General features: G+C 33.6%; 1 protein-coding gene across 1 annotated transcript in view; it reads left to right on the top strand.

Annotated features, from left to right (window-relative positions):
• The first annotated feature begins 22,799 nt into the window (after positions 1–22,799).
• LOC149540707 (threonine--tRNA ligase, mitochondrial 1-like) overlaps positions 22,800–25,069 on the top strand; it is a 131,002-nt gene continuing 128,732 nt past the window's right edge. Inside the window, exon 1 of the mRNA XM_089801805.1 lies at positions 22,800–23,363. Within this exon, the coding sequence (XP_089657931.1) occupies positions 23,203–23,363 (161 nt within the window). The 5' untranslated portion in view covers positions 22,800–23,202. The remainder of the gene's footprint in view (positions 23,364–25,069) is intronic.

Raw genomic sequence — 25,069 nt, 5'->3', positions numbered from 1 at the left:
AAATTTATATTGTCAAAACTAATTTTTTTTATTCAACCCTCGGCATATTGCTCATTATTGAAAAATGAAAAGTGGAGTAAGAAGTGGGAGAATAAAAGTGTAAAAGTGTGATTTTTCATAGCAACTTATGTTTTGATGAAGAAGGTGATCATAACACAACACATTTAACTCCATACCCAAACTGGTGTGTACCTCTTTATCATTTGACAATTTTCCATTATTTTTTTCAAGTCTTTTGATGCCAAAGTTGAGTGCTATGTGTTCCTAAAGTTGTATTAAAAAAGAATGTCTACCATATAATATGAAATATATGTTTTAAGTGTAAATCATTGGAAATAAGTCCCAATTTTAAACTCATGCTTAAATTTATTTATTTTCTTTCTAAATAAAAATATTGTATATAATGAAGTACTAATATGCTTTTTTTTTGCACTTAAATCATTTTGGTCATCATAATAATACTTATTGATTAGGCTTTGGTTAAGGAGGCCATTGAAAGGTCTCAACCTTCACCTCAATTTGAGGAAGATTAAAATGATATGAATTGGATATAAGAGATTAAATCTATCTTACAATCTTATCTTTTAGTTGACATTAAAAAAATAGTTAGGAGAGGAAATGCTATTGTATAAATTGGATGACTTGTAAAAGGTTTTAGACCCTTGTGATTTATTATTAGCTATTAATTAATTATTTTTCTTTTGAGTTTTTTGATTGGAATTATTTTTTCCTTAGAACTATCCATGCTTATCTTTGAATTGCAACGAAGTCCACTCATCATAGAACAAGGCATATTGCATATGTATAATGTGTAAAGTGATTAACTTTTATTATCTAGTTGAATTGATCATCGAGCATCACAAGAATTAAAATTTTGATTTACAAGAAATAAATATGAGTCATAGAATGTACTACATTTTACAACTTATGTCTTTCTCTATATGGAGGAGTATAATGCATCAAATAATAGATACATCCATCTTGACTTTCTCTTTTGGCCAATACAGTGCTTTATTTGGTATTTGTCATTAATATTGAAAGAAGTGCCACAAGAATCCTAACATTTTTCCATTCTTAATAGTCGTTAGTGTAGAAGTGCCTACTATCATGCAATATTTTTTGTTGTATAATTTAATTGTGTTTCTATCGAGTTTTATGTTTGGGTTACCTAGAACATGTAAACTTTAGAAAAACTGAATATTGCATCCATCTTATTAGCAATTATATATAAAATTTGCTATAGTTTCATGTTTTGATCGTTTGAGGGCTACAAAAATCATTTCAACTTACAAAGAATTATTTTTTATTTGTAGTTGTGGGTTTTGATTAATATTTTTTTTGGAAGATTGTTATTTGGATTGTCAACATTTTCCCTACCCTTCAAGATGTTATTCGAATATATCTTCCTATCCACGTAACCATTGGTGTAATTTTTTAATGTTTTATAACATTGGTCAAATAAAACATAGCTTAAATCTAAAGGACATCTCCTTGATATGTGTGTGTGCGCGTGTGTGTGTAATCCATGATTATGTCAATTCTTCTTAGTATAATAATAATTATGATCGGGTTTATTCATAATCTCCCCTTACTCTAGCGGGCCCTTTCCTTTATCTCAAGTAAGACTTTTCATGACATGACTAGCAATTATTTCTCCAAACCTTGTTATTATTTCCTAAATGAATGAGATCACCGTTGACATTTAAAAAGGTTTAAATAAGTGTCTTTGCATGCAATATGTTTGTGAGAAAGTCAAACTTCACATGGCTTCCTTTAATTTACTATCTCGTCCATAGTATCAGGCTTGCTTCTCATAATTTGTGGTAAATGGATTACCTTGTCATCATGCATTTATTATTATCATTTATAATGACAAGTATTACCTTTTGTTAATTTGATGGGGTGGGGTTGAGGAGATGTGCCTCTTCGGAAAGTATAGGGTCTTGACTTTGCAAGATATATTTAAAGGGAGTAAGAACCCTCCTTTAAAATGTACCAAAAAAAAAAAGTGATATTACAAAGTGGGGTTCCAATTATAAGGTTTTAGTTCATACCAAGATAATATAATAGAGAAAATCAAAATTTATGTTAGAGTAATTAGATATTTCCTAATTAACTCTAGTTTTCTTAACCTGCACTTTAGGCATCTAATAATTAATTATTTTATTAATTATTATGAGGCAACCTAGGTTAGACCTTTTTAGGGTTTCAATATCCTTTATAAGGACGATATCTCTTTGTAAGTATTAACCAATTCATTTTTTAATACAACAATTTATCTTTTTGCTCATCAAGAATGTCTCATCTATGGATCTAGCAATTCCAGCCTCGATATCTTTTTGCTTCTCTCTTCTGTGATAGGTGCTTACATGCAAGTGATTCTTGGGAATTATGGGGTTGATCTTTCATCAACTTCAACATGGTATCAAAGCTTCAGATCTTCATGCCCTTGTTCTATTCTTGAGGGTTTTTGCATCAGTTTTCAAATATGAGCTTTCAAAGGATTTTTTATCTCATATCTCGAGTATATGAACTTCATTTTATGCAAACAAGATATCATCAAAAAGATGGTTCCAAGCTCGTCATAGTGGTACAATTAGTTTTTAGTTTTAATGTTTTTTATGGTTTTTTCTACTGTTAAAATTAGGATTTCCTTTTTGCACTCTAGGAGGCATATCTTGAGCATCTGATCTTCAATTTGGGAATTATTTATATTGTTGGAAAGACCTTTCTAAGCTCTTTCCAGTGATGCTAGTTGTTTTTCCAGATTCTGCTCCAAGAATGTTTTACTCAATCTTTTGCATTTTTGCATTCTAGTGGATATCTTGGTTGTTTCAGGTTCGAGGATCAATTTTGTTGCTTCAAATGATTCATCATGACTTGTACTATCTATTGTATTAGTCGTATGTCTCATCTGGTCTATTTAGACACCATTTGTATGTATTCTTACAAACACACTAAGATAAAGTACCATACTACATCTGTATTTTTGTTTTGCCTTGTTTTGCCTTGTTTTGCCTTGTTTTGCCTTCTGATTCAAGTAGTGTCATCTGTGGACACTCATGTAGATTATTGTATTTTTGGGATTCATTATATCTTGTGCCTTATTGTACATGCACTACTTTGATTAAAGTGCCATGGGGGGTTGATTTTTTTCCTGTGTTTATCATGTTCCTTTGTCCAGTGAACTTCCCTTCTATGACATTAGCCTCACGATGTGTCTGAGATTGATCACCTTGATATATACATATGTACTCTTTTGTGCATCTTGATCATGGTTCTTTGACATGCACTTCTTTTGGCCCACTTTTCGAGTTGCCTATCACCTCACCCTTTTCTATATTAGGGGGGTTCTATTATTTCTAATGCTTCCTTGGTTTGATGGAGTGAGCTATGTACTTAGTTTTTGTTCCTATGTACTAGGTGGATGCAGTGGTTGGGTACCTATGCATTTTAGTGAGATGGATCATTTACCATATAGGTGCTCTTCTTTTCATTCCTACTTTGGTTGCAACCTTCCATGCTCAATTGATCAACTCTTTAGGTTTTGGTGTTTCATGCCATTTGTATCTTCAAGTTCAATTGTTTGCCTTTATGTGCCTCCTAATTCGATACAAATTATAGTCTTCTCTATCTAGTCATGTTCTATTTTAGTAGAGGTTCTTCAGATCAACAATTACTTTTGACAGAGCTTTGCAGCTTCTACACGCTTCAGTGATGTTCTTCATGATCATCTTTTGTTCCTATCTTCTAGGACATTCCCTAGTTTGGAGGCTTCTTCAGTCCTTCACTAGTTTCTTTCAACATTTTTTCTAGCTCTTTTTGGAGTAGTGTTTTTCCCATATGGTTTTCTCTATTTCTTCTCTTTTTAGAGATTTGGTTGTGCTTGGGTACCTCATTAGGCCTTGTTTGTCGGGACCCAAACCTACTTTCTATTGTAGTTTATAGGTTTTTAGCTACTCCCTAAAGTTATCTTGGGGGGGAGGGGGGGGTGGTAGTATTAGAATAATTAGATATTTCCTAATTAACTCTAGTTTTCTTAAGCTAAACTTTAGGCATCTAATAATTAATTCTTTTATTAAATAATTATGATGCAACCTTGGTTAGACCTTTTTCAGGTTTCAATCTCCTTTACAAGGACAATCTCTCTTTTTAATTATTAACCAATTAAATTTTGAATACAACAATTTATCTTTTTGCTCATCAAAAATGTCTCATCTATGGATCTGGGAAATCTAGCCTCCATAGCTTTTTGCTTCTCTGTTTTGTGACAGGTGTTTCCATGCAGGTGATTCTTGGGAGTTGTGGGGTTGATCTTTCATCAACTTCACCAATTTATAAATCTAATCTAAATTTAACATGGTATCAAAGTCGGTCTAAGAGATGATCCAGACTAGATTTATTTATTCAATGCACTCAAACATTCTTAAACCCTACTTATCAAAATGATAAGTGAAATGAGGATTGACGACAGACTTGAAGGTGCTTCAAACCTTGAAACATGAAAATTGCATATGATGATGATACTAAGAAAATGAAAGTTAACAACAATTGTGGAAAATCCTCCTAAAAATAAGAAGATCGATGAATGGGAAACTGACAACACCAAAGAAATGGAATTATTAGCAGATGGAATAAAAGACCATCTACTAGCTATAATCACAAAATTGGACTCTGCATATGATATGTTCAAAGCTCTAGAAGATATGTTCAAGATCAACAACACTAGCAAGATTCTCAGTTTGAAAAATCAACTCAATAATATAAAGATGAAGAAAGGAGAGACCATCAGATCATACTTTATGAGGATAATAGAGTTAAGAAACCAATTATTAATAGTTGGTCACAACTATGATAGCAAAAAGTTAATTATGGTGTCATTAAATGGGCTACTTTTTTCATGAGAAAACTTTAGACAAGGAATAGGTGCTCGTCCTGATCCCCCCAAATTCGATTGACTAAAAGTTGATTGCATTCAAAAAGAGTGTAATTGAAAAACTAGATGAATTGACACGAAATCCACAAGTGAAGACATTCAAGCTCTCTCCACAAACTTAAAGAGAAAATAGAGGAAGAATGATAAATAACCATTCAAGAAACAAAAGGATCTTTCTAATATACAATGTTTTAGATGCAACAAATATGGTCACACTGCAGCAAGATGCCCTGACAAACTCAAACATCAAGCTTCTTTTTCTAAAATTAGTAATTCAAACTTGGATTTAGAGAATCTTATATTCTAAAAGAACCTCAAAGATTTTGTGAAATTCTAGATTAAGAGGGAGTTCTTTATTATCTGCACCAAGCCTCTAGCAAAATAAAATTATATCACTTCCAAAGTAAACTTGATATGTTGTAATTAATAAGAAGAGTCTTAGGATATTTATTGTACTAATGAACTACTTATTAATAAAAATTATTTCATATGGGCCCTGTGTACATCATGAGGAAGTGACTAGTTCTAAATGATTATCACTTGTATTTGCATAAGTTATTGAACGGTGACGATCTTACAATAGCTTAATATTATATTATGGTGAATGTTCATTTAGTAAGCATTCTGATAATGCACGTGCACATACCTTATGACCATTTTGAGTATACAATGAATGCTATGCAAATCGATGTTCATGAGGCCATTACATAGAGTACTTGGTGATTGTCAAATGAGTTGACATTCAGGAGGCCATTACTCATAGTGCTTGGTGAATATCTTGCAACTCTATATTCAGGAGACCATTACTCAAAGTCACCTAGTGAATGTCAAATGAGTTGACATCCATTTTCAATATTACATTGAGGTAATATGTTATTCATATTGTGTGTGAATCGTGTTATCCTCCCTAGCTAAGAGGGAGTGTTAATGTTTTATAGTGTCGATTAGATAAAACATGGTGTAAACCTAAAGGACATCTCCTTGACATATATATATATATATATATATATATATATATATATATATATATATATATATATATATATATATATATATATATATATATATATATATATATATATATATATATATATATATATATATATAATCTCCCCTTACTCTAGCGGGCCCTTTCCTTTATCTCAAGTCAGACTTTGCAAGACATGACTAGCAATTATTTCTCTAACCCTTGTTATTATTTCCTAACTTGAATGAGAGCATCATTGACATTTAAGAAGGTTTAAATAAGTGTCTTTACATGAAACATGTTTGTGGGAAAGTTAAACTTCACATGGCTTCCTTTAATTTACTATCTCGTCCATAGTATTGAGCTTGCTTCTCATAATTTGTGCTAAATGGAGTACCTTGTCATCAAGCATTTATTATTAGTTTCTATTGAAAGGCAGGAAACTATAGCATCCATTGCATTCTATGATTACTATTATTTTAACCAATGAAACACTAGAATTTATAAGGGGTAATGTTTTCATTTTGCATTTAATTTTAATTTTAAGAAATTCTTATTCCTATTTTTTCATTGGTTTGTACAATGAATTGTCGTTGTGCCAATGAATTTGACAAATTTATATAAATGTAAAAAATAAAATAAAATTCACTACTCTATCCTACATGCTTGTGAACATATGGAATAATTTTCATTTTGCATAGTAAATGGTACAATTATTGTCAAATTTATTGCCAATCCCTTTGGCTTTGAAGTTAATGCTCTTAAATTTGTCTCTAGTTTGGTAGGTTTGAATGGTAGATTTCCAAAAAATTCTTGCAAAATCTAGAGACTAGTGGTCTAAATTTTGAGTTTTTTCTAATCTCTCAAGCGATTGTAGCTGAATTTGGGGGCAAAAGAACTGTAAAACCATGTGACCTATTCATATTGACTTTGTCAATCATTGTTTCATGTTGGCAATTAACTACATCAATTACGATTTAAGTTGCATAGTTAAATGTGTTAAAGAGGCAAAATACAATGAAGGGCTATTTTTTGTTTGGGATGTTCTGAGACCATAGTTGCAAAGAGGAGTATTGTGAATATTTATCCTCTAGTTGGATAAATATTTCTTCTTCTGGGTTGTTTCGAACATTTTATAATATTTTCAATACTACTTTATTAACTTATGAACTCTGTTTTGTTGTTGCTTGCTCGTTTTGTACAGATAATAACTCTTCCCACTCAGCTGCATAGTTTTGATTTGTCCACAAAGACACAAAAATGCTTTGAATTAGAGTGGACAATTATATTGTCTAGTCCGGTGAGTGCGCTTTCATAGGCATCAATGTATTATTTAGGTAAGCATCATTCAAATTTTCCTTGTCTTTTTTTTTTTTTTTTGCACATACTATGTACTTGTTTTGAAGAAAAATCTTTCCTCATTCTCCATCTTCAGACCTTGGTTCAAGTTGAAAGAACATTGAATGCAAGCATGGTTGTAGACGGTGGCTTTATTCTTGCCAATTGCATTTGAATTTTTTTTTCAAATGTTTATACCTTTATTTATAACCAATGAAAGACAAGGATTTATGTTTTCTCTAATTAGTTGTTATCTGTATGCTCGTTGTTATCCTGACCATGCCTATTCCAAAAGTTCATGTCTGGCAGGAGTTACCATTGTAGCATTTCAACTTGCTTCTTCTCCACTCCCTAACTTAGACTTGTTAATCTTCTACATGTTTATAGATTAAAGAAAACATATTAAGGAGTTGTAGATTATACTTTACATTTTTTAACATATCTATTTATTTCTTTAAACATAATACAAAAAACTCATAGCAAAAGCTTGCACATCTATTATCGTTCACTAATTTTTAATTATATTATTTATATAATTTTTGTTGTTGATATCTTTATGTCCTTCCTTTCTGGTAAGATTTGAATCCTTACAAGGCACAATCTAAGTGATTGTAAGTATTAATAGGAAAGCTCAGATGGATTAAAGTCGGTACAAGTTTTATTAAATTAAAATTTTATTTCAACCATTAGATCATTTTGATGTGTTGAAAGTTGTTTTAATTAAAAACAAATACTACACTTGCTTTTGATATTATTTATAACTTTGGTAACACACATTTATACAATAAATAAAAGGTTACATAATGCAAAATGCAAAAACTTTTATTTTAACTTTTACTTCCATATTTTAGGTTTTCCAAATTATTGGTTAAAAGTTTCAAGGTTATATTGTATTGAAGGGATAATTAACACTATGGTTGATAGTCTCCATTTGACATCTTTTAGTATGGTATGCAAACAATATTCTATTGTATTTGAATTAAGATTGGACTTCTCCATCATTTTGTCTATGATTATTGTTATTTGGGCGTAATGTAAAATTTAATTTAAAAAATGTACTTAAATTTGATTTTAAGCTCCCTACATTGGGATTGCAAAAGGTACATTAAGAATATGAACTATTTTGAAATACTTGCTTACATTTTTTTGTTAAATATTTAGGTTTCAAAGAATAGTTCACCAATAAAAATATGGTAATTTATATTTTGTTACCATCTCAATATTATACATTTTAATTGTTGTCCCTATACAATACACTATTGCATTTAACATCTTAGAGTTCATAGTAATGCAAAAAAAATTAGACACAAATATCAAGATAAAGTTCACAATGTAAATATTTTGCTAATTCTAAGCTATTGATCAGACTTATCAACAATCCTTAGGTGATGAATAATGAACTCCTCAAACTGTAATGTAAGGAGGAATGATCAACCTTTATTCTGATTTGAAATGGATGTATATTTACAATATATTTGTTGGATATTGTTGCTTAAAGGAGTAGACTAAAATGTAATTGTGTGTCCTCAAAACTACAAAAATAACCTCCTTAAATATCATTACTAAAGGGCATGTCCCTCAAAGGGACATGTCCCTTCCTAAGTTTAGCATTTATAACCTCTCTAGAAGTCGACGATCTGCAAGGTAAATCATAATAATTACTAACTAACACAATGTGTTAGATTAGTTACTAATTATCAAACAACTCCTTAAGAAGTTACCGGCTCACAAGAGGAGTATATAATCTAATGCCATAATTAAGATATTTAAGGTAAGAAGATCAAGTGTGGTCTGCATATTTAGACCTATAGATTATCAGGTTATATACTTAAGACTCTCTCTTAACTTGATAATCATACAGAGAGATTATATCTAGCAACATCAATAGAGATGAATAAGAAAGAATTAATATTCTATATCTATCTAAATCTTCTTAGTATGTGGTATCATAGAACACATGGTCCAATGTCATATTACTAAACCTGTGATATGACAAATCACTACTACTAGTGATAAGATATAGTATAAATCTAAAGAGTAATTTAATTTCTTCATTTATCCAAGTTGTGACTCATAGATACTGGCATTTCTATATCACAACCATGATCCTGAGTTTAAGATCCACTAGAAGACAGGATAAATCTAGAGAATAATAAAATTCTTCCTTTATCCAAATTGTGACTCATTGACATGGTAATGTCAACATCACAATATGATCTTAAACTCATCTAGATCTTACAATAGAACTCTATTGTTTAGCACATTATCCAAGAGATCTTCATCTCTCATAATGTCTTTTATACAAGTGTTCATTATATTAAAGGTCGTCACCTCTTAAATAATGAATACAAATGGTGGATCCCATAACAGTCAGTAGCCTAACAAAATAAAATTATTTTATTAATAATTTAAAGAGTAAAATTGGATTACAAATCAACCATACCAAGTCTCCTCTTGAAGTGTTCTATCTTCACTCTAGATAGAGGTTTGCTGAGTATGTCTGTTGTCTGATCTGTACTGCAAATGTATTCTAATTTTACAAAATTCCTGTCTATCATATCTCTTATATAATGGTAAGGAATTATAATATGCTTAGACCTATCATGAAAAAATGGATTCACTGAAAGCTTGATGGAACTTTGATTATCACAATGAATAATTGTAGGATCCCCAAATAATCCCACAATTAACTTCCTTAGCCAAACTGCTTCTTGAGAGGCCATCGTTGCTATAATGTATTCGGCTTCTATGGAGCTCTAAGCTACTGAAGATTTCTTTTTATATATCCAAGATATCATCACTGATCCTAGACTGAAACAACATCTTGAAGTACTTTTTCTGTCTTTAACACTTCTACCCCAATCTGAATTAGTGAATCCATGTAAGTCTAAGCCAACCTTCTTGCATTTGAGTCCAAAATTAAGAGTGCCTTGTAAGTACCTCATAATGTGTTTAACTACAACTAGTGAATTTCCTTTAGCTCACACATAAACTGGCTTAAGGCATTAACATCATAGCAAATATTTGATCTTGTATTTACTAAGTACATAAGGGACCCAATCACCTGTCTATAGAGAGTATAATCTATGGAAGGTGATTCCGCGGCTACTTCCTTAAGTTTATGTGGATTAGTCTCCATTGGAGAAGACACAGGCTTGCAATTCCACATTCCAAATCTCTTCAAAATGTTTGATGTATACTTCTCTTGATTAAGTATGATACTGTCAAAATTCTATCATACTTCTAGTCCTAGGAAGTAATGAAGGAGTTCCAAATCTTTCATCTCGAATTCTCTAGTTAGATCTTTCTTGCACTGATCTATAAGATGATCATCACCTGTTATTAGTAAATCATCAACATATAGTATCAAAATTACCATATCATCTTTATTTCTTTTATAATATAAATTTGGATTGGCTTCATTCTTGGAGAATCCTAAGCCGATGAGATACTTATCAATTCTTTCATACCAGGCCCTGGGAGCCTATTTAAGCCCATAAAGAGCTTTCTTGAGCCTACAAACAAAAGCGTTAGGATCATGAGTTTCAAATTCTTCAGGTTGCTCCAGATATACTTCTTCTATAATCTTTCCATTTAGGAATGTCATTTTTACATCCATCTGATGTAATTTCCATCCCTTCAATGATGTAATTGCTAAGACTGCTTTTACGGAGGTATATTTGGCAACAAGAGCAAATGTTTCTTCATAATCAATCTCTTGCTTCTGAGAAAATCCTTTGGCTACAAATCTAGCTTTATACTTTTCAATGCTACCGTGAGCAACATGCTTTATTTTAAATATCCACTTGGAAGAAATAATAGATTTTCCTTTAGGTCTTGGAACAATTTCCCAAACATCATTTTTCATAATAGATCGATATTCTTCTGTCATAGCTTCTTTCCAAGTTGTATGTTTAATAGCATTAGAAGGATTGGTTGGTTCTGTTTTGGATAAATCACTCATGTTTGTTGTATAACTAGAGAATCTTTTAGGTCTTTTTCTTTCTCTGACTGTTCCAAAAGGTGCAACAAAGTCTTGAGCTACCTCGACTATTTTAATGGCCCAAAGTGGTCTTTTCTTTGAATTTTGACTTTCTTCAAGATTCAAATTTTGAATTTCATCTTCAATTTCTTCTAAGTTCTCCCTCTGGGACCCAAATTCACTATTTCTTTCAAAACTAGATAAAGGAGAAGGTTCTTCAGAACTTAGGGCTCTTTTGAATGCAAGATCTTCTTCAAAAATCACATCTCTACTAAGTTCAATGCTTTTTTGTCTAGGTATAAAAATCCTATATGCCTTAGATGTTTCAATATACCCAACAAAAATAACTTTCCTCCCAGAGGGTTCTAACTTGGTTCTCTTTTCTTTTGGAACATGTATATATATAGGGCACCCAATAATCCTACGATGACTTGTATTGGGTTTAACCTTAGTAAATACTTATTCGAGAGTTTTATCTCTAAGGTAAAAGTGAGGGCTTATATTTTGAATATAAACAGCAATACAAGAGGCTTCTTCCCAAAGATAATATTCTAGATTTTTATAAAAAATCATAGCTTTAGCAGCTTCTATAATTGTCCTATTCTTTCTTTCTGCTACCCCATTTTGTTCTAGATTATAAGGAACCGTGTACTCCCTCTTAATCCTTGATTCTTTACAAAACCTTTTAAACAAGTTTGAGGTATATTCCCCTTTGTTATCAGTTCTAAGGGTTTTAATTTTGTGTCCTAAAAGGTTTTCAGTTAATTTTTTAAATTCTTTAAATTTCTTTAGGATTTCTTCTCATTCTTTGCATTTTAAGAAGTAAATCAATGTTTTCCTAGAGAAGTCATCTATGAACAAGATATCATACCAGAATCCTCCAAGAGAAGGAACATACATAGGTCCACATAAATCTAAAAAGATTAATTCCAAAACATTTTTTTTTTTCCTAGTGGTATCATGAAATGGACTTCTGGTGTTCTTACCCAGAGCACACCCTTTGCACATGCTTGAGTGGTCTTTATTTAGTTTAGATAATCCAGTAACCATCTTCTCCATAGTTGATAAGGTTTTGAAATTTAGATGCCCTAATCTTTTGTGCCATATTTCATTTATGTTTGTAGCTTCATGAACTAAGGCTTGAATAGGTTGACTAGATACTGTATTCAATTCATACAAATATCCTTTTCTTTGACCAATCAACTTCACTTTCTTGATTGAGTTCTTTACCCAAGTTAATACTTTTCCATCCACGAATGCAACATTATGCCCATCATCTTCAAGTATTGTAATTGAGATTAGATTTCTTTTAATTCCTAGTACGTAGAGTACATCTTTGAGAAGAAGAGTATTTCCTCATTTTAGTTTCAAGGTGCAATTTCCAATTCCTTCAATAGAATGTGTTGAATTATCACCAATGGTAACTTCACCATTAACCTTTTTTGATAAAGAGTCTGGTCTTTCTTTATATCCCATTATATGTCTAGAAGATCCACTATCAATTACCCATTCTTTACTTGAAATTTTATTTGATAGTGAGGAGTACAATACACGATTCTCAGGATCATAGGTATCTTCTATTGGAAATAATCAAGACTAGCTAGGTTATTGAAAGGGGAGGGGTGAATTAGTAACCTCAAAACTTTTGACAAATTCAACACTTAATAACATAATCCATTTACCTTTAATAAATCTAATCTATTGTATGCATGAGAAATTGAAAGCATAAAACACTTTGAACACAATATTTGATGACCTAGAAACCTTCCAAATAGAAAATAAAATCGGGGTGGGGATGATACTCACAAAACTTCAATACTGTGGTATAAAGTTGGCCTGTTAAGGCTTACAATGATCACTTCTGATGATCTTCCCTGTTAGGAGCGATTAGGACTGCTAGGTCCACCTTGTTAGAGGTTTTACAAACATATAATGAAGTATGCACTTGGTAAAGAGATTTAAAGAAAAGACTGTTAAGTCTACCCTGTTAGAGGATTTGAAGTTGATTCACCTGTTAGGATGAAATAGTAGATCTAACTTACAATTGAATTGTTGATTAAGATCCTTGAAGTACTGATCACCTCTTTGTGATAGATGTAACTTGACTGCTCCTGAATTGACCTTGCAAAATACTTTGCTCTGCTGCTAATTCACATTCACATGCTTATTATCACATTCACATCAAAACATTACTTCAATTAGCTATGATACAATACATTACATATATACCAACCCAATTCAAATAATTACAAGGTCGGCCAATACATAGGATAACACCAATATTATTGAGTTGGCCCAAATGTAGAAACTTGGGTTCTAAAAATTGACTTGGTGAATTTCTGATACACGGCGTCCACTACATTACTTGGCATCGTCAAGCACTCGATAGAAGTAGAGACTCAGTCCATACTAATCACTTCAACATAGTTTCAAACTCAGTATACACTGGAGACTCAGTAGATACAGTGTCACTTGGTAGAAACTAAATTCTAGGTTTACCATGCCTGCACTCGGTAAAAACCAATCATCCCATCACTCGGTTAACACTAAGTTTAGCATCACAAGAAATGATAACTTGGTAGACACTGCGAAGCTTGGTAACCACTAAATTTCTTGGTAAGAACTGTTGGACTTTGCACTGCCTGTATTCACTTGGCAACCACTGGAATGCTCGGTATGAACTGTGAAACTTGGTAACCACTGAATTACATAGCAAACACTGGAGATTGATCAAAGAGCTCAGTAACCATACAAAATCTGAATAAGTGTTGTCACTAATGAAAAACATGACTTAATGCCAACAATCTCCCCCTTTGGCATTAGTGAGAAAAACACTCATGAACAAAAACTTATGTACAGTGTCATGCTGATTTTAATTTTTGATTTTTCAAAATTTGTCTTTGTAACTCTGCTGTATATAAATTTTTCATATATCTCCCCCATATAATGTACATAACATATCAGGCATAATATCATACTGAGTGTATATACAAATATCTCTCCTCCTTATATACATGTCTCTCTCCCCCTTTTTGACAATAATGCCAAGAAATTATACACAATCTGCTTATATAGAGACACCAAAATGTGAGAGAAACTTAGAATGTACCTTAAGAATAAGAGTTACGGTCTTGTCCCAATTTTCTTGCAAAATTTTGCAGGTTTGAAGTGCAACTTGGACTTCTACAAAGAGTTCAATCATATGATCTACAATTGAAAAATTATTGTCATGGATCAATGTTTTAGAATAAGCAATATGCTTCTGCATTGTATCCATGATAGGAAAGATCATATTCTAGATGTCCATGAGTGTAGACTAGATCCTTGCTTCCTCTCTCAATAACTCTACCTGTATATCTGATAGGAATCTAATCCTCACATGTGTGTAGAGCTTGAACTGGGGTCAAGTTGCAATTTTTGTGCACTAGCCTTCAGATCCTCATCTATCTTATTCAATTTGCCCTTAATTTATTTTGTATGCTCGATAACATCACATAATTTAGCAAAAAGAGATGTTACATTTGTGTAAGCATTTACAAGATTTGCCAAAATCGAAGAAAGTTCTACCTGATGGATAGCTATCTGCTGAGCAATGTGCTCAAGCACTTTATTATCAAACTTCTTCTCTGCTTTCTCTATTAGCTTTTCCTGGCCACTGGAATCCTCATTGAATTTATTAACTACCTCTTCTAATTGTAACAAAATGTGTTGAGAAGAATCAATATCAACACCTATAGCCTCTGTCAAAATATTCTTAGCACTCTCTATAATTCTAAATTCTCTATCTCTCTCTTCTCTTAGTTGCTTCTATTTAGCCTTCTTTTCAAGTAGCTAGCTAACCAATCTCATCCGAACTATAGTAGCATTGTCAAAATCTAACTTGGGAATCTCAATATCTGTATCCAGATCTATATCTTCCTCAATTTCCTTTCCACTCATCAGAAGTCTTAGTGGTGTCTTTGGTTCAACTTCTGACATTAATGCTTTAGATTTTGAAATAGAAACAATAGTGGAAATAGTAGAGCTTGCAGTAAAAACTTGTATAGTGCCTACTGATGGAGTACTAAAAGAATCCAAAACTGATGTACTTTCCAAAATTGAAGTATTTATAGGTGGAATATTGATAGAAGTACGCACAACTGAAGAACTTCTTGGAATATGCAAAATTGAAGTAGTCAAAACTGAAGAACTAGAAACTGCACTTACCGTTGATGATCCTAACTCAGAAGCAAAAGAAGAGGAAGGTTGTAGCTCCATAGATGAAGTGGTAAACACTTCCATTAGTGATACCTAGAGCTAAGAGAGAGCAAAGAGTGATTGTACATTTGATGCATCTGTTGTGGTCACAATCAAACTTGCTAAAGCTATCTCCGAGCTTGATGATGTTGTTGTTTTTGCTGGAGAGTGAGGAAGGGAGGCTATGATAGCCACAACTATCTTAACTAGATCACTTTCTTCTTCTTCTTCTTGGCTATCTTCCTCTTTAGCTTCATCCTCTTTTTCTTCTTCACCATTCCTCATCAATTCCTGATATTCTTCAGGATCAATGGTGACACAAGGAGTATTATCTTCTTCATTTTCTTCATCCTTGTCACTATCACCGTCATCATCTTTGATCTCAATAGGATCTTCACTAGGCTTGTGAAGATGGAACACATTCTTCCATAAGTTTGTAGCATTCTTCACAACATACTCAACATCTTTCATTAAAACAAGACAAGTATTGAACTTTAGAGTCATTTTTCTCTCATTGTCTTTTAATGCTTTATTCACCTCTGCATCTGTCAAGTTGGGCACTAATTGTTTTAGTGTTTGAGCAAAAATGTGTTTGACAATCTGAATGGTGTTCTCCCATCTAACCTTGACTTTATCCAACAAAATTGTAGGGATTTGTGATGCAAACTGATTAGGAGAGAATTTCCATCTGCCTAATTTGTCCATGATCAGATCTTCAACCTCTTTCTATTATGTTGGAGTCCTGGTCTCATATTTTAGTGCTTTGAAGTTGTTCATTCTAGCACCTTCTCTTAATATTTCAATGTTTCCTGAAATGTGGGAGGAGGTTGGTTAAAGACAACATCACTGTCATCTTTTCCCGCTTTCTTCTTGGATCTTCTTGTGAATACAACTATGGAGGGCTTGGGTGGCTTGGTGATAATTACCTTGCCTTTCTTCCTTACAGGCTCTTGTTCCTTTTTAGATTCTTCTTCATTCTCATATTCCTCCACATCTTCACCTTTGCCCTCGGTAATCATAAGAGGGGCACTTGTTGTTTTCAGTTTTGATATCCTTCTCTTTCCTTTATTCACTGCCTGTGGAAGCTTGATCTCAAGTTCTATTCTTGCTTTAGCTTCATCATAGGTTCCAAAGAGGGGTGCCTTTGGATCTATTGACTCATTCACTAGGGCTTCAATTATTTCTTTTGTCTCATTAATATTAACTTCATAAGGAAGAGGTTTTACCCACACTATTCTAGGCCTTACTGCCTAGATGTATACTTTGTCACTATCAACCATAAAACAAACATCATCCTTGTAGTCTTAAACCAATTTTTGTGGTATCTAGAACAAGTGTTATTCATCTTTTCCTTGAAAGCTTCAAAATAATTGTCCATGATGCTGTCAAAATTTCCACCCATTTCAACAATAAACTCATTTATCTGATATAAGATGGGTGTGTCTTTTCTCCATACCACTGTGCCTTTAGAGGAGAAAAACTTTTGAACATAAAAGAAAAAACATGTCAACAGTGAGCCAAACTTGCATGGGTTATTCTTTGAAGTCCTAATGCTTTCCATATTCTTGTTCAACTGTTTCAACATCAAGTCTGCTAGGTCATATGCCAAATTCTTCTTAACAACCTTATAAGCTAGGTCCATTGCCTCACACGACACACTATTGAGTCGACTTGAGCTATAAATCTTATAAGCAATCACATGAATGCCAAATTTGAGTTCTACATCAGATACATTGCTAATTTTCATTCATTTGTTGTCCCACGAGGTGAGGGTTTTCTTTTGAAGCTCATCCCGACCTAGGGTTTTTGTGACTTTGGCCTTGGTAAGCATAGGGAGACCAGTAATACGATGAATCATTTTCTTTGTAATCAAAATTGGCTGCTCTAACCATAATTAACCATTATGAACTTGGCTCAAGATATACCTAATCCATTTAATCTGAAAGGTTTGTGGCAGGTGAGGAATATGGGTTAAGCCTTTCTCTTCTAGGTGTTTATGCTCGAGCTTAAGAATTCCATCCAAATAGAGTTCATTTAGGGCACTATCCATTTCTAGGGTTCCTATCTCCTGAACTGCACACTTAAAATGGTTCTAATGTCATTGATAAGTAGTACCTTTGGTGGAATCTACGACTGAGCTCCATTTAGGTCGAGGGATTCTACAATCGCTGGCACCAATTTGAAATTCAGAGCTTTTCACTCAACACCTCGCACCAACATTTTAGATCCTTTCTTCACCTTGCTGCTGTTGCTGGTGGATGTCTGATCACTCAGTAAATTGAGAAAATTCTTCAAAAAACTTCTACTACAAATTATGGTCAATATCATTGGAATGCTCTGCAAATCGCTTTGCTCTGAATATGCTAAATTCACAGTGGAAATGAAGTCAAATTCTTGCCTTTTGACAAAAATTTTGCATTAATGCTTGGTACAATGAGAGCCATAATGACATAGTGCGTGACAGCCTGTCATCCACTATCTACATAGATTGCTCGGTAGAAGCTTGTAACTCGACAACCAAACAAAACCTTGTTACTCCCGACTTTACTCGGTAGAGCCCATGACCCAACCTTGCTCGGTGATTACTGATACTGAACTTTTGTGATCCCCTTGTATCTAGAATACTGATTTGGATCATTTCTTCCTTTCAATAAGAATTGTTTAAGATGTGACCTTGAAGACACAATTCTAGTTCTTCCTTAAGAACTTAATTTGAAATGGTGGAGTCACCCACTTCTTGAGTGACTTGACTACCATCACTTGAATTAGCTTGCTCGGTAGATTTGGGAATCCACTACTATCTAATTTGCTTCCTAATGTTATTAGCTCTTGCTTTCTTTTCATCTTCAACTCTACTTATATCCATGCAATTCTTAGCTATATGACCAAGTTCAGTACATGTGTAACATCTTATTGTAGTATCCTTTCTTCTCATGTGATGTCTAACACAGTTTATGCCAATGTGTCCATATTCTCCACAGTAATGACATCTACACCAAGTATTGTAGTCCCAACCAAATATTGCCTTTACAAATTGTTCAACTGGATTGAATGGTTTAGATATGCATTCAGATGCCTTGTGACCTTGTTTCTTGCATTTGTGACACTTGCCTTCAAACTTTGGTTTCTCCTTGCATTCATTAGCTTTATGACCATGTTGACTGCAATTGTAGCATCTTCCATTGAATTTTTCCTTTCCATTACTCCAACATTTATTTGATGTATGACCTATCTTACCAAAGTAATTGCAAGTAGGTCTTTGATTCCTTTGAGCACCTTGTTTGGAAGATTCACCTTCTTCTTTGTATCCAAGTCCTGCTTTGCCCTTTTGCCTATAAAGATTCTGCTCATTTTGTTGATTCAATTTATCCATGTTTACTTGTGATTTCATTATTCTTTCATTGAGTTGCTTCTCAAAGTTTAGACCAACTTTCATCCTTTCATTGATTTGCCTTTCAGTGTTTAAGTCATTCCTTAACTTTTCATTTTCAGATCTCAGACTCATGATTTCTTCATGTGCATTGGAGAGCTAATTGATAAGAATTTCTTGCTAAAGGGATTGATTTTGAATTTCATTCTTCCTTGCCTCCAAGTCTTCTTTTGCCTTATTTCTCTGTTCCAAAATTTCACACAATCTTATTGTCTGAATTTCCTGTTCTCTTTTCAATTTTCTTACCTCTTCTTACAAGGAGCCATTCTTTTCTAGAAGTTCTTTGATTGCATCATTTTCTTTGTCTAAACTACTTGAAGGGATTCAATCTTCTCTTCAACATACTGGTGGTCATTCATCTAATTTGCAAGTTCTTTCCTTCTTTTTAGGGATTGGGAAAGATGCTCTTTTGCTTTCTTGAGTTGGGCTATGGCCATCTCCAGATCTATCTTTTCATTATCAATAGCTTTGTCAAGTCTGAATATCTCCATTGTCCTTGATCTTTGCCCAAGCTGTCAAACTTTATCTTGAGAACCACAAAGCTCTGATACCAATTGTTGGAAATAATCAAGACTAGCTAAGTTACAGAGAGGGGAGGGGTGAATCAGTAACCTCAAAACTTTTGACAAATTCAACACTTAATAACATAATCCATTTACCATTAATAGATCTAATCTACTACATGCATGAGAAATTGAAAGCATAAAACTCTTTGAACACAATATTTGATGACCCAGAAACCTTCCAAATAGAAAGTAAAACTGGGGTGGGGATGATGCCCACAAAACTTCAATACAACAGTATAAAGTTGGCCTATTAAGACTTACAATGATCACTTTTGATGATCTGACCTATTAGGAGCAATTAGGACTGCTAGGTCCACCTTGTTAGAGGTTTTACAAACATACAATGAAGTATGCACTTGGTAAAGAGATTTAAAGAAAAGACTATTAAGTTTACCTTGTTAAAGGATTTGAAGTTGATTCACTTGTTAGGATGAAATAGTAGATCTGACTTACAACTGAATTGCTTATTAAGATCCTTGAAGTACTGATCACCTCTTTGTGATAGATGTAACTTGACTGCTCCTGAATTGACCTTACAAAATACTTTGCTCTGCTGCTAATTCACATTCGCATGCTTATTATCACATTCACATCAAAACATTACTTCAATTGGGTATGATACAATACATTACATATATACCAACCCAATTCACATAATTACAAGGTTGACCAATACACAAGATAACACCAATATTACTGAGTCGACCCAAATGTAGAAACTTGGGTTTTGAAAACTGACTTGGTGAATTTCTAATACACGGCGTCCACTGCATTACTGAACATCATCATGCACTTGGTAGAAGTAGAGGCTCAGTCCATACTAATCACTTCAACGTAGTTTCAAACTCGGTATACACTGGAGACTCAATAGATACAATGTTACTCGGTAGAAACTAAATTCCATGTTTACCATGCCTGTACTCGGTAAACACTAATCACCCCATCACTCGGTTAACACTAAGTTTTGCATCACAAGAACTAATAACTCGGTAGACACTGCAAAGCTTGGTAACCACTGAACTGCTCAATAAGAATTGCTGGACTTCGCATTGCCTGTATTCACTTGGCAACCACTGGAATGCTCTCAATAAATTGTGAAACTTGGTAACCACTGAATTGCATGAGAAACACTGGAGACTGATTGAAGAGCTTAGTAACCATACAAAATCTAAATAAGTGTTGTCACTAATGACAAACATGACTTAATGCCAACATCTTCTTCCCTAACATTTGTACAATTTGCTTGTTGTTTAGAATTTTTAGGACAATTAGATCTATAGTGTCCAAATTTTTCACATTTGAAACACTTTATTTTAGATAGATATTTCTTGGGTTTCCCATTCTTTTGATTTCCTTTTCTCTTCTTGAAATGCTTCTTTTTGCCCTTATAGTTTTTTTGATTCTTCTTGAAGACAATCGTTCTTAAGTCTATTGAAGTCAGGAAGACTATCTCTTGCACTTATTCCTTGTGCAAAAGTCTCCCATGAATCTGGTAATCCATCTATGGCCATTAGTGTTAATTCTGTATCACTAATAATGGTTCCTATACTTGACAGTTCATCTCTAATGTTTTTAATTAGATAAACAAGTTTTACAGGGACCCTGAAACCCAAGACTTAAAACAATAATAAGGCTGATAATAAGCGTGAAAAGCCCAACCAAAAGAGTTCAAGTTCAAAAGCTGATAATAAGCCCAAGGCCCAACCTAGAAACAAAGAACAAAAGAAAAGACCAGGAACATAAACTACATAGAAACGACAAAGGCAAAAGCCCTGACCAAAAGCTAGAAAACAAATTGAGACAAAAGAATAAGCAGTAATGTTGGCAACCCTTAGGAAGTAATTAATTGTTTCTCCTTTCTTTATCTGAATGTGATTTAGCTACCTTTTCAGTGCTAGAACTGTTGTTGCATTGTTGACCTCATATGCATTTCATAATGCATTCATCATATCAAATGCAGTTTGATGTTTTGTAAGCATGGGTACGATATCATTTTTTACTCCATCTAATATGATTTGAATTGCTTTCCTATTTCCTTTGCTCCAGACGGATTTATGAGGTTCAACTGGCAATTGTTTGGATGCTTTATCAACATATTGTTTTACATCATTCTCTTCAAGAATCATCATGATCCTGAATTTCCAGGCATCAAAGTGTTCTTTCCCATCAAACCTATCCTCGAGTTTGATTGTGTATGCCATTGAAGATAGGAGATAGTTGCTAGATATATATAAAGTCTAATTATTGAATTTTGCAGAGCCTATGTTCAATTACCAGAGCTTTGATACCATGTAAATATTCTGCTAATTCTGTGCTATTGATCAAACTTATCAACAATCCTTAGGTGATGAATAATGAACTCCTCAAGCTCTGATGTAAGGAGGAATGCTCAACCTTTATTCTGATTTGAAATGGATGTATCTCTACAATATATTCATTGGATATTGTTGCTTGAAGGAGCATACTGAAATGTAATTGTGTGTCCTCAAAACTACAACAATAACCTCCTTAAATATTATTAGTAAAGGGCATGTCCCTCAAAGGGACATGTCCCTTCCTAAGTTTAACATTTATAACCTCTCTAGAAGTTGGCGATCTGCAAGGTAAATCATAATAATTACTAACACAATGTGTTCGATTAGTTAATGATTATCAAACAACTCCTTAAGAACTCATCGGCTCACAAGAGGAGTATATAATCTAATGCAATACTTAAGATATTTAAGGTAAGAAGATCAAGTGCGGTCTGTACATTCAAACTTGTAGATTATCAGGTTATATATTTAACACACAAAACATTTGATCAACTATATGGAATGATTGCTTCCAACATATTATAATATTGATTGCCTAGTTTTTTTAGTCAAACTCATTGATTCATGTTTCCAACATGTTAACAATTGCATGATATTGCTTCCAACATGTTAACAATTATAAAGTATGTACAACTTATTTAGTGTTATCACATATGAAATATGTTGCGAAATTATATGCCTTATGAAATAGCAATACTTGACACTTTGACTACAACTTCAAGTCTAATTCTACATAGGGAGGAACTAAACGCTTTGCATCCTTGTTATCATTTACAATGAACAATATTATCTTTTGTTAAACCAATGGGGTGGGTTGAGGAGATGTGCCTCTTAGGAAAGTATAGGTTCTCCACTTTGCAAGATATATTTAAAAGAAGTAAGAACCCTCCTTTAAAAGGTACAATTTTTTTTAAAAAAAAAGTGCCATTACAAAGTGGGGTTCCAATTATAAGGTTTTAGTTCATACCAAGATAATATAAAATAGAAAATCAAAACTTATAAATGTAATCTAAATTTAACACAATTGCTAATTTAAATGAAACCAAAATGTAAACGATGAGACACGAACGGAATCGTTCACAAATAGGTACTCATTTAAATTCATTTTTTTAACAAAACTAAAATGTAAACGACGATCCAGGAACAAAATTGTTCACCTCATTAATAACAGTTCGGCTATAATTTTTCACAAGGTTGATGCGGCCTTTCTTCCAGGGTTTTATTAAATGCGTAGTCTACCAGCAACCGAATTCAACAAGCTGTAGGCCATAAATCCAATTTGATTCTGAAAAAAATACAGAACCAGCTGGGAAAAGAAAAGAAAAGAAAAACTCTTTTCTAGCACTAGATTCATGCCATTGATGTGAAAACCGATATTTGAATTTTGAGCTTAGGAAGGAAAAGACAGTTTACAGTAAAATAAGTAATAATCATGGGGGAAGATTGCTGTGGTGGTGCGGCTGCTCATCTTGCGGGCTCCAAGAAAGATGAATCGTATCTGACAGCGATTGATTCAAAGCGCGTCAAAATGTTTGAACAAATCCAGGCCCAGGAGCAACAAGAGCGTCAGAAAATCGGAGGAGAGCCTATCAGGTTAGTCAAAACAACAAATACGTAAACAACCTTTACCCAAAAGCTAAGTTCATTAGTCTGCTTAACGATTAGATCTTCAGACATACCCATTAGACATGAACCGTGGGGTTTTTTGAACCTGAAGTGAGAGTTTCTATTGTAAATAAGATTGTCAGTGTTCAATTTTTTGGCTTTAGTCTACTACCCCTGTGATGGAGGTTTTCGCAATTTTACGCTTTAGTGAAAATTTGAGAGCCAAATGCCGAAGGAGGGTTCTGTAGGGCAGAATATATTTTTAATGCCACTGCCTTTTAGAGAATTTCAATTCGAAAAATGTTACTTCGTTAAATGGCACCAAGTGTTGGGATACGAAGCCCAACGGTCTCACTAACTATTCAACTTCCATGGCTATTCACTTGAAAGCTATATGTAAATATATAAATAAACATATACTGTCATGTACTGAATCAGATCGATTATTGATTAATAAAGTATTCACTGCAGGAGTGTGGACATAGGCAAGTTTTGCTGAACCGCGATAAATTTTGTGTTGCTTGTATTTTGTCTTCTTTGTGTATTGTTTATTTCATTTCTCTGCTCATTTAATAACTTACAATTGGTATCAGAGCCAAGTTGAGGCTAGAGCAGAGATGGAAGATGGTGAAGTTGATTTTATCATCAACAAATTTCTTGGAGATTTGGACTCAGCAGAGGATGAGGTTGTGCCTGCTAAGAGCAGAAGAATCTGCCATGTGCACTGGTGGGATGGCTGGGAAGATAAGCTGGAATCTGAAGCAGAAGAAGATTTTAAGGCTCTTAAATTTGAGCTTAATACAATTCTCGAGCACACGGGTAATGGTAATGCGCAAAATAAGGAAGTTGTCATGGAAGAATTGCAGAAGTGAACAAGAGAAGATAAGACAGGCGAGTCTGTAAAATGCATGGTGTTGGCATATTATAAAATGGCTTCTCTTATCTCCGGTTCAGACCTCAAAGACACAAATGATTTTGCATCCAAAGTTCATAGGATGCTGCAGTTAGAGTACTTTGAAGAGCATGCCAAGTTTCCAGTAGAGGTAGATAATGGAACAAACGAGAAGTTTGCTATGGAAGCAGATGAAATGGCAGACGAGAAGTTTGTATGAAAGAAGATAAAGGGGCACGAGAGAGATTCGCTGTAGAAGAAGATAAAAGTGGAAACAAGGATTTCTCTCTGGAAGAAGGTGACAATCTAGAGGAAGGGGAAGAGAAATCCCTGAATGTGCATATGAATAGTATGCAGGATGTTTGACATTATGTGGCAGATGACAGGCCACGGGTGTCTATACCAAACACATTTGATAGTAGAGGATCTCCCTACGAACTCCCTGCCACAAAACTGCAATCTGTAGTGGGTCATGATCAAATAATGCAACGTGGTCATGATTTAGTATCTCTAGATGTGCATAATCTGCAAGACACTCCCATATTTGAGAGTAATAGAGAATATTCTCTCCCTGTGGCGGCCATTAAGAAAGACTCTTGAGTCTGGTATGGGTTAAACCACTTGTTATAAAATTGACACTTTTCTCCAGTCTTGGTCAGGTGCAGGCACAATAATAGGCAGTCAAACTTGGTGCAGAGATTTCACAAGGAAAACAAATATGTATTGGAATACGATATTGACAATCACCAATGTTTTCCACATGAGGTGAGAGTCATGGCTGGGTCGGTGGATGATTTAGGCC

This window comes from Cupressus sempervirens, chromosome 9 (assembly GCF_028749045.1).
Source record: "Cupressus sempervirens isolate cs-2001-9-10 chromosome 9, ASM2874904v1, whole genome shotgun sequence".
In the NCBI taxonomy this organism is placed as follows: Eukaryota; Viridiplantae; Streptophyta; class Pinopsida; order Cupressales; family Cupressaceae; genus Cupressus; species Cupressus sempervirens.
Note: the sequence above shows the minus strand (reverse complement) of the source record. Positions and strands in the feature narration are given on the sequence as shown.